At 35.1% G+C, this 10581-nt stretch overlaps 3 protein-coding genes and 1 pseudogene across 4 annotated transcripts in view; 2 read left to right on the top strand and 2 right to left on the bottom strand.

The window, feature by feature from the left end:
- LOC107752996 (3-ketoacyl-CoA thiolase, mitochondrial-like) overlaps positions 1-3477 on the bottom strand; it is an 11876-nt gene extending 8399 nt beyond the window's left edge. The window contains exons 1-2 of the mRNA XM_016569078.1: positions 3412-3477; positions 1820-1986 (exon numbers count right to left, since the gene is read on the bottom strand). Of these exons, the coding sequence (XP_016424564.1) occupies positions 1820-1986; positions 3412-3427 (183 nt within the window). The 5' untranslated portion in view covers positions 3428-3477. The remainder of the gene's footprint in view (positions 1-1819; positions 1987-3411) is intronic.
- Positions 3478-3724: 247 nt separating this feature from the next.
- Positions 3725-6373, top strand: LOC107753002 (39S ribosomal protein L40, mitochondrial-like). 2 transcript variants are annotated; one of them, XM_016569084.1, is made up of 5 exons: positions 3725-3860; positions 3963-4040; positions 4288-4443; positions 5569-5879; positions 6188-6372. In XM_016569084.1, the coding sequence occupies exons 1-4, from the start codon at positions 3805-3807 to the stop codon at positions 5876-5878; spliced, it is 600 nt and encodes a 199-aa protein (XP_016424570.1). In that variant the 5' UTR covers positions 3725-3804; the 3' UTR covers position 5879; positions 6188-6372. The 2 variants fall into 2 exon arrangements, with proteins under 2 accessions (XP_016424570.1, XP_016424571.1); XM_016569085.1 differs by having other exon boundaries at positions 3966-4040; positions 5569-6373.
- Positions 6374-6447: 74 nt separating this feature from the next.
- Positions 6448-9178, bottom strand: LOC107753003 (UPF0545 protein C22orf39 homolog). The gene is made up of 4 exons (XM_016569086.1): positions 9140-9178; positions 7574-7741; positions 7105-7463; positions 6448-6486 (listed from the first exon to the last, which is right to left on the bottom strand). Exons 1-3 carry the CDS (start codon positions 9164-9166, stop codon positions 7332-7334), a joined length of 327 nt encoding a protein of 108 aa, XP_016424572.1. The 5' UTR covers positions 9167-9178; the 3' UTR covers positions 6448-6486; positions 7105-7331.
- Positions 9179-9394: 216 nt separating this feature from the next.
- The window catches only part of LOC107752981 (nucleoporin GLE1-like), a 12962-nt pseudogene continuing 11775 nt past the window's right edge, over positions 9395-10581 (top strand).

The raw sequence follows: 10581 nt of genomic DNA on the forward strand, positions 1-10581 counted from the left end.
GTTGAATCAATGAAAGCAGTTGAATCTTCTGTTTATTCAGCTGCAGCGATAGGCATTTTCTGGGTTTCTTCTGCGAGGCGTATTTAGAGTTTCAGCGCGAGAGCGCCCTCTGGCCTTCGGATGGAGATTTACTGCTGATCACAGAACCGTGCTTCACTGAAAGATACGCATGGCAATCACAGCTTCGCGATTTCGATTCCATTTCGATTTATCGTGCAGCCCTAATCAGGATTTCTCTATTTTTATTAGCCTGATATGAGCAAATTACTTATACTGGTGAGCATATACAGTAGGTATAGTCAAATTAGTCCAGGGTTATTATAGTTGGTAACACTTTAGAACAGGGAACACTTATTCACTATTAACTACGACTTCTCCCTCAATAAATTCCTAATTTGCTGCTTATTAATAGTTAGTAAGGTAGTTGTTAGGTTTAGGTATTTGGTAAGATTAGGGATGTAGAATAAGGCATTAATATGTGCTTAATTAGTACTAATAAATGGATAATATTCTAGTAATATGCATGCTAATAAGCAACTAGTTAAGAGACCCTAAAATAAAGTGTTACCTTATAGTTAAATAAAACTAAAGCTGAAACTAAAATTAAAACCTGAAACCATTTTAAATCTGAAAGTGCACCGTGTATGATGTTATTATCCCTCAAAAGAAAGAGTCGACTCTGAATCACTGAAACGAGTCGTTTTTAAAACGAATCCCAAGCCGTTTCATGTTGACCTCAACATGAAACATTAGCATATTGCCTGCCCAATTGTTGGTCTTTTCGTGTTGGTCTGAATGAAAATGCAAATTCATTCTTTGCCACTAGGTGCCGCTTTTGGAGCGGTAATAATAGCGGTTTCCCCGGTAACGCTGTACACAAAGCAGCACTGCTGACAAACGCTGCTTTATCAGGCATTACAGCCATGATGCAATGAAAATGAGACCAATCGGACAAATCACCGCAGATTAGCGTCACACAAAGAAGGGGTTTGGAAAAATGAATCGTTTGGGAGTCTTTGAGCAAGTACGGTAAAAATAAATGCATATTATAAGACAACGAAAGTATTTTTTGACCTTGCATGCATGTCAACCTGTTGTTGGGGACTCCCAAAACCAAAATATGAACCTTTCATAACCCATAATAGGGGCACTTTAACTAAAATAAAATTACAGAAGGCATCCTTTCTCATTTTAGTTTAACTTGACGTACTAAAATAGCTTAAACTGAAATAATAATGAATGAGAATAATATAGAAATACATAAAAAATACTTAAAATGATAAAAACACAACATTTCTTTAAAATTAAAATACAAAAATATTAATTAAACCTATAATAGTATCTCAATGATACTAAAATAACACTTAGTCTAGATTAATAATAAATCTGAATAGATCAATAGTGAAAAAGTATTTTTGCATGACATGTTTCAATGCATCAAGCAGTCATCCATCTTTTTCTTCTGAAAAAAAATATAATATTTTGATGCTCAACTGTACTGCAGTACTTGTATTTATTTGTATAACTTAGATAAAAAAATTTAAATAGATATTATAATATTAAAAAACTGCATATATATATACACACACATATATATATATATATAACACAAATTTGAAATGATGCTGCATTTTGTGCACGTATTGACATTTTTATTGTTTTTATTATTATTATTATCATCATCATCATTATTGTTACTGAAAGAGATATCATAACGATTATCACCTAAACCCTCTAAATAAATAAATAACTAATTATCAGCTATTTGCACTGGTCAGGACTCCTATAATGTGTGTGTCTCCAGTCGTTAGTCTCTCACCTGCATGACGTTTCCCACGATGACACTGTTGACCAGCTCAGGAGCCACGTTCCCCGCGACGAGAGCAGCTTTAGCGGCGTGTTCAGCCAGATCCGTAGCGCTGTGGTCTTTCAGGACCCCTCCATACGTCCCGAACGGCGTCCGCTTAGCCGAGACGATGAACACACCTACACAAACACACAGAAGAGAGAGCTGGTTAGCTTCCTTCCTGCAGTTAACCAATAGGAAATCAACACTTTATTACACAAAATATAGACATTATTGCATTATAACCAACATACACAGTTTCTATAGACTTCTGTTGAGGACATTATATTTGAGTGGATTTCTCTGAGACGCTACACGCCACAGTTTCTGTTCAGAGCACATTCAGGGCTTTTTAGAGATATTAAATGTTTGATCATAAACTCCCTCTCCTTGTTCTCTAAATATGACTGATATTGACAGAATGATCAGATTTAGCACTCTTAGGGAAATATGATAATGTTTTGTAATGATCATTTAAATCTGGCTGATGTTCAAATTGTTTGTCGTAAATAAACATCTCAGAAAAATGTTACGGGGTTTCAGATCCAATTCTGACTTTTTGTTATGAAACAGGGGATAATTTTCATACTTCTGCAGAGGACACCAGGACAAGCGGCTGTTAATCAGGCATTTTGGAGAAACACAACGAGAAGTTATAGATCAATATTCCTATGAAATATGAGATATTCTTATAAAAATGTTGCCAGGTTATTGCTCCCATTATTAAACTTCTTTTTTCATTATGTTTTTCCCCAAGAACACATTAATATGCAAATTAGATGCAACGTATAGATACATTGTATAGAATTTTTTTTTACATTTTACACACATATTCCATAAAGTACAATAGTATATCAAATCATTTTGTTATATATTTCATAACATACATAGTTGAGAATCATCCTCGTACAAAGTTTGGCTAAAAATAGCCTGAAACCTAAAAACTGATTGGTGAATGAAAAAATAAATCATTGTTTTTGTTTTCATTTATTTATTTATTTAATAACTTAATCCTGGCGTCCTCTACAAAAGACATAGAATAAAATATGAATAAAATATATATTAAATAAATAAATAAAATCTCCGTTTGTTTCTTATGCTCCAACCAATGTAATGACAAAAAACAACACAATTCACAAAACTTTTTTTCTGGGTCTCAGGATTAGATAGGTAAGGATAAAAAGTAAACATTACAAGTGTCACTGACCTCACCTTTAACCTAATTCTGTCAGTAATGACCACAGACTGTATAAAAACAGGTAATGACTTTTATACACAGTTTGATCTGATGCTTCAGTTGAATATCTTAATAATTAGCTCAGTAAATTTCAATAAACTACGAATATTTCAGAGCTGTTTTTACAGGTAGGGAAAATAAAACGAGCAAATAAATTCAAATAAGAAACAGAATTAAAGTAACGTTATATTAATAATAAAAGTGACATTGAAGTTCACGTGCAGTGCAGAAAACAAGCGCAAAACCACATTAAATAAACAAATAATTTGAGCCGTTTTAAATATAGTGCCTAATTTCAAAGTAAAAGATATAGAGTTGATTTATTTACCTCTCAGGAGAGACATGATCGCGATTGTGACCGTTTGAGAGACACACAAACCGCCGCGCTGACCTTTCACCCACTTACCCTCAACATTCACTTCACAACATTCGACAAACCTCTAAAATATTACATTACGCAAAATAACATCTCACTTGTCATGTAAACTTACATTTTAAAATATATATGTAATAAGTATGATATTTAATTATACTTGATATCATTCGAAGACGAAAATGTATTAATGCGGAAAGTGCGTATGCAATAGCGGACGATAGTGACCTGCAGCAGATCCACGCTGGGCACCGGAAGGTGTGTAAAATAAACACACTTGTAAACCTGTGTAAAACACTTTTTAATTTCTCAGCATTGATGTTTGTAAAGTCGATAATGCTGTAAGTTATGGCGGGGATTGTGTGTCGTACTGCAAGCCAGATTATATCGAGTCAAGCGTCATGGTACGTATTTGACTTTAGATATCCATGTGCATGTGTTTATCAGTATATCTCTCACAGAGGTCATTATTATGATGATTATGATGATTAATTACTCTTTTACAGTAGCAGTTCTGTGCTTGCTGTCAGACACAGTCACTGGTTCACATCAGTGCTTTCCCTGAAAACCTCAATACCATTAAGGTCAGTGCAGATACAAACTATACCCTAATGTAAATCACCATAGTATTTTACCATACCATATTTTGCAAGATATATATTTTTTGTTTATATATATATATATATATATATATATACACACATATATATATATATATATAAACTCTAAAGAGAGAGAGAGAGTTTAAAAATATTTGTAAATATATTTTTGTAAAGGTGTTTCACTGTAATAAATGCATTAATACCGGTAAATGCTGCTTGTACTCCACAGAGCAGAACCCAAGAAGAAGAAGAAGGTGGACCCGCGGCGAGAGATAATGATGAAAGAACGTCTGAAGAAGAAGCTCAAAAGGCTGGAGAAAGTTCCACCAGAACTGATTCCCATCGAAGACTTTATTACACCAGCTAAGTGCTTTGACGAGACCAGGTAAAATGATAAAATGATACATCCTTAACTAAACCACTAATTAAAAGTCTGGACACACGCCATTTATTCTTTACTGTTTTCTACATGTACGTGTGGAATGGGAATTGTGTTTGGAATCATCTGTTCTGCTCACCAAGACTGCATTTATTTGATCAAAAATGCAGAAAAACACAATTATTATTAACTATTTGACAAAATGTTGAATAATTTTTTTATGTTTTTGAAAGAAGTTTCTTCTGCTCACCAAGGCTGCATTAATTAGCAGAAAAATACAGTAAAAACAGTAAAAATGTGAAATATTATTAGAATTTGAAAGGACTATTAACTATTTGATTATATAGTAAAATATAATTTATTCCTGTGATCAAAGCTGAATTTTCAGCATCATTACTGCAGTCTTCAGTGTCACATGATCTTCAGAAATCATTCTAATATGCTGATTTGCTGCTCGAGAAACATTTCTGATTATTATCAATGTTGAAAACAGTTGTAAAAGTAATAGTGTAAAAATTTGTACACTTTAAAATAACTGTTTTCAATTTGAATATGTATATTAAAATGTCATTTATCTGTATTTTGTCTGATTCAAATAATTTTGGGAGAAAACCCCATCAAAGTATCATGAAAAATGTTATGCAGCAAAAACATTTTCAACAGAATTACTAATACCTTTACTATTAATTGAACACTAATAATAATTAAGCAGCAAATCGGCATATTAGAATGATTTCTGAAGGATCATGTGACACTGAAGAGTAATGATGCTGAAAATACAGCTTTGATCACAGAAATAAATTACATTTTACTATATATTCAAATAGAAAATAGTCCTTTTAAATTCTAATAATATTTCAAATTTTTACTGTATTTTTGTGCAAATTAATGCAGCCTTGGTGAGCAGAAGAAACTTCTTTCAAAAACATTTAAAATTATTCAAAATTTTGTCTAGTAGTGTAAAACACACCAAAAATATCGAACAAACTGCTTGTATTGTTAACTTTAATTATTGATTTTAAGAAAATGTTTTACATGGTACAAAGAAGGGGGGAAAAATAAACAAGGCCGGAACCTCTTTTTATTGCAATTAGGTTATTCGAACTAAATTGACTCTAATGTACTCTCCAGGATCCGTGACGCTCCTAAACTCTCTTTTGAGGAGAGCGAGCGCAGAGCCCTTCTGCTGAAGGAATGGTCCAGATACAAGTACAGCCAGCACCAGACGGAGATGGACACCATCGAGGAGGCTCTGGAGGCCCAGAGACAAGCGCTGGACGAGCTGAAGCTGGAGTCAGAAGAGCTTTATAAAGCAGCGGTCAGCTCAGATATGGACTTGTTCCCTTTCCAGCGCGAGGGGCCCAGTTACACACCTCCCATTACAAACTATGAGGCTCCAGAGGGCAAATACAACAACATTACACGAGTATACACACAGTGAGGTGAGCCTGAGAATGGATTAAAAGTGTTTTCTGGTCTGATGATGAAGATGAAGAGCAGCTGTCATAAACATCAGAGAAATGCACTGTGAGAAGAATGAAGCCAATTGAATCTATTACTGTGTTGCGAATCGTTGTTCGTCATCGGTTTCATTAAATCATGTTGCAAATGAATAATTGTCAACGCCCGTTACAGCAACTCGAGAGAGAGGTTGTGTATCTGAAATACAATTTTTTATTTTTTTTTGCAATTCTTGGTGTGGCCTTTAAATGATTTGTTTCCTTATTTATACCTTTCTTATGGTTTCTAGCTCCAGGCCGGTGATTTCAATGACTTTTAGGTGGTCGGTGTCACGGTGGGAGGAATACAGACACATAATTACAAATAAATTCATGATTATCTATTTACTATCACTTCTGATTTCTGTAGCACAATAAATAAGGTCTCTAGTGAAACAATAAAGGCCAAACTCTTGTAAAATTGTATGTTTTCATTCCTAAACGCGTGTATAGAATTAAAACACCTTTCAAATAACATCAAAAGTGGCTTTGCAATATATTTTAAATGGAAAATAAACAGAAGTGGGATAATATTCCTTTCTTATTTGTGCTATTGTCATGAATTCTGTCCATGGACTTCCGTTCAATCACCACCAGAGGTCACCCTTCCATTACATTGACTCTCGCACTACACAAACTGTTGCATGTCATCCCGGACTACATATCCCATCATCCATTGCACACAGCACTGATTGCACACAGCTGTAACCAATCACACATTCACTATATAACACTCACTCAGATCCCTTTCAAATTGCCGAGTATTGTATGCACATATTGCTAGTTGTGAGAGCTACGTTATGGAGCCTGCTTTAAGTTTCCTAGTCTAGTCTAGTCTAGTCTAGCCTAGCCTAGCCTAGCCTTGTCCGTTTCTTCGTCTTCTGATTTTTGCCTGTTTATCTTGAGTTAACCCTTTGCCTGCTGTTTCGGACTGTGTTTGCACCTCGCCTGGACTCTAGCTCGTGTTATTGAATACCCCTCATGTCAAGCCCTCTGGATATTGTTAGCCGCTTATCGACCACGCCCGTTTTGGATTACTCTTCTGTCTTGCCCTTAATATACCTGTTTGCCATTGTCTGACCCATGCCTGTTTTATGACCACGTCTCTGTCTCCTATTAAAGCTTTGCAAATGGATCCGCAAGTCTCATGTCTCGTTCGCCCCGTAACAGATATATTGACTTTCTCATGAAATGCTTATACTTCAACGTTGACTTTATTAATTCCATATTTGGGTTCTGCACCAACTTGATCAAGACTTTTTAAGCTGCTTTTTGCACTGAGCAAATCAGATCTGCAACAGGACAGAAGTGCATCAGTCCAGGAGAGGTAGTGTGAGGAGATTCCCAGCAGATGTTCATGCAACTCGAGTACTTTCTTGCGTCACAAATAGTCCTTTATGAGTCCTGTGGTTTGCCCTGGTTGAGAGGCAGGTGCCAATCAGCCGGAGGCGTCTGCCGAAGCTCCCAGACCGGAGTGAACTTCCTCTGCTCAGCGACCCGCTTCCTCTCGCTCTCCTGGAGGGATTTCTAATGGTGCATATGGGATGGAAGATGAGTAGAAGGAAAGAAAGTAAGCGATATTTGGGTGAGACCTAAACCTAGAAGCGACATACGGTCCTACATTGGTCTAGGCTCACCTTGGCCTGTGTGCTGTTGTTTTTCTCCCACTCTTTGCAGGTGTAAAAGTCTTCTTTCCACTGCTGGCAGTCCGGTGCTCTGCCATAGGAGTAGTATTCATGGAATCTGTTAAATAAACTCTTGCAGTGCTTGAATTCACACCAGTAGACGTCACATGAACGTGGTGGCTGTGGACAAAATGAAAAATATATCCTTTTAGGGAACAGTTCATCCAAAAATTGCTCCCGTTCAGGCCATGCAAGATGTAGATGAGTTTGTTTGTTCATGGGAAATGTAGCATTGCATCAGTGTCTCAGCAATGGATGCTCTGCAGTGAATGGGTGCCGTCAGAATGAGAGTCCAAACAGCTGATAAAAACATCACAATAATCCACAAGTAATCCACACCACTCCAGTCCATCAATTAATGTCTTGAGAAGACAAAAGCTGTGTGTTTGTAAGAAATAAATCCATCAATAAGATGTTTTGTAACTTTAAACCATTGCTTCCGGCTAAAATACGAGTCTTCTATCCATAATAACGCTTCCTTCAGTGAAAAAGTCATCTGGTCTGAATCAGGAGAGAAATCTGCACAGATCAAGCACCGTTTACAAGCCAAAACAGATATGAAACAAATATGTGGCTGGATTTTGATGTGAGAGACAACAGGAGATGTCCATCAGTTAACGTCTTGTGAAGTCAAAAGCTGTGTGTTTGTAAGAAATAAATCCATCAATAAGATGTTTTGTAACTTTAAACCATTGCTTCCGTCTAAAATACAAGTCCTCTATCCATAATAGCGCTTCCTCCAGTGAAAAAGTCATCTGGTCTGAATCAGGAGAAATCTGCACAGATCAAGCACAGTTTACAAGCCAAAACAGATAAGAAACAAATATGTGAGTGGATTTTGATGTGAGAGACAACAGAAGATGGACTTTTTCACTGGAGAAAGCGTTATTATGGATTACAGACTCGTATTTTGGCCAGAAGCAATGGTTTAAAGTTACAAAACACACAGCTTTTGTCTTCTCCAGATGTTAACTGATGGAATGGAGTGGTCTGGATTACTTGTGGATTATTGTGATGTTTTTATCAGCTGTTCGGACTCTCATTCTGACGGCACCCATTCACTGCACAGCATATCAGCTGTTCGGACTCTCATTCTGACGGCACCCATTCACTGCAGAGCATCCATTGCTGAGACACTGATGCAATGCTACATTTCTACAAATCTGATGAAGAAACAAACATGTATGATCTGATATTTTGATGTATACTGTAGTACTGAAAGATTACACTTACAAAAAGTCCTTTCACTGTACCATAGTATTACCTCAGTACTTTACCTTTTTGTAAATATACAACATTTATGAAAAATACCATGGTTTTACCAAAGTAATAACACAGTATTTATGTAAGTGTTCGTTTCAGTTGACAATCCTGAGTACACAAACATATATCTAGGCCTGACTGTGCGAGTGAAGTTCACTTCACTACGTGATATCGCACTATATTTACAATGCAACCGCAACGAGTTACTTAATCAACATTTAATGAAAAATACCGATATAATGATCTTAGACTGACCCTCCAGTGTGAGTGTGACCCTGCCATACTGCGTGCTCTTCTCTGGTGACTTTAGTTCTCTCCACTACCATCTACTGACAATGTCAAATAAATTAATATTTGCCTTAAATTACATATATATTTTTTTAATTATAATGTAATCGTGTTCACATTCTATGTACGCGTCTGTATTATATATTAGAGTATAAGAATTATCGATACGCGTATTTATTTTGTTATTCAGACTTTTATTTTGTAGTCACGGTGAGGCGGAAGTGGAAGTTTGTTTATCTATTCCGGTGTCTGCAGTTAATTTCAATAACAAATCAAGTAAATCGGTGTGGGGTAAAAACGCTTTAATGCCTCCAAAATGCCGTCTGAAAATCTACGATGGGAAACTTTAGAAGCTCTGAAAAGCTCTCCGAAGGGGAAACTCAAATACAGTCCAGACTGGCTGGAAAAGGGGGAGGTAACGTTAAAACATGCTAAAAACTGAAAAATATTAACGACTTTTTAGTTCATATGGATTTTGAATCAGATTTATTACTAATTAAACGTACCGTGCTGCTTTTTGACATGTATTCCATGGTATTCTGATATGATACGGAGGTATATGAATATAATTACATGTATATATCAGAATACCATGGTATTATCATGTGATATTATCACTGTTCCTTAGCCACAGTTACTCTGCTAGAGCCAAATACACATACTATAATAGTAATTATGTTCATTACAATAATATAAAAACATTATATAATAATAATAATTATACATCAAATTATAGAGCACTTTTCTGCTGTTCAAGTTTGGGATCAGTAAGATTTGTAATGTGTTTTAAAGAAGTCTCTTCTGCTCATGAAGGCTGCATTTATTTGACCAAAAATGCACACACAAAAAACACTAATATTGTGAAATATTATTGCAAATTAAATAACTGTTTTCTATGTGAATATCTGTTAAACTGTAATTTATTTCTGTGATGCAGCGCTGTATTTTCAGCATCATTACTCCAGTCTTCAGTGTCACATGATCTTCAGAAATCATTCTAATATTCTGATTTATTATCAATGTTGGAAACAGTTTTGCTGCTTAATATTTTTTTGGAACCTGTGAAACTTTATTTCAGGATTCTTTAATGAATAAAAGTAAAAAAGAACAGCATTTATTCAAAATAGAAATTTGCATTTCCTTTTTTTAAGTTAAAAAGTATTTTTATATTTAAAATATTAATCTTTTCTAACAATATAAGTCTTTATAATCACTTTTTAATCAATTTAACACATCCTTGCTGAATAAAAGCATTCATTTCTTAAAAAAAATATATAAAATACTGACTCCAAACTTTTGAACAGTAGTGTATAATGTTACAAAAGCTTTCTATTTTCAATAAATGCTGCTCTTTTTTTTTTTTTTTTATTTTTTATTCTTCAAAGAATCTTTCCTATTTCATCTTAAAC

This window comes from Sinocyclocheilus rhinocerous, unplaced genomic scaffold, assembly GCF_001515625.1.
Source record: "Sinocyclocheilus rhinocerous isolate Xijiao unplaced genomic scaffold, SAMN03320098_v1.1 scaffold951, whole genome shotgun sequence".
In the NCBI taxonomy this organism is placed as follows: Eukaryota; Metazoa; Chordata; class Actinopteri; order Cypriniformes; family Cyprinidae; genus Sinocyclocheilus; species Sinocyclocheilus rhinocerous.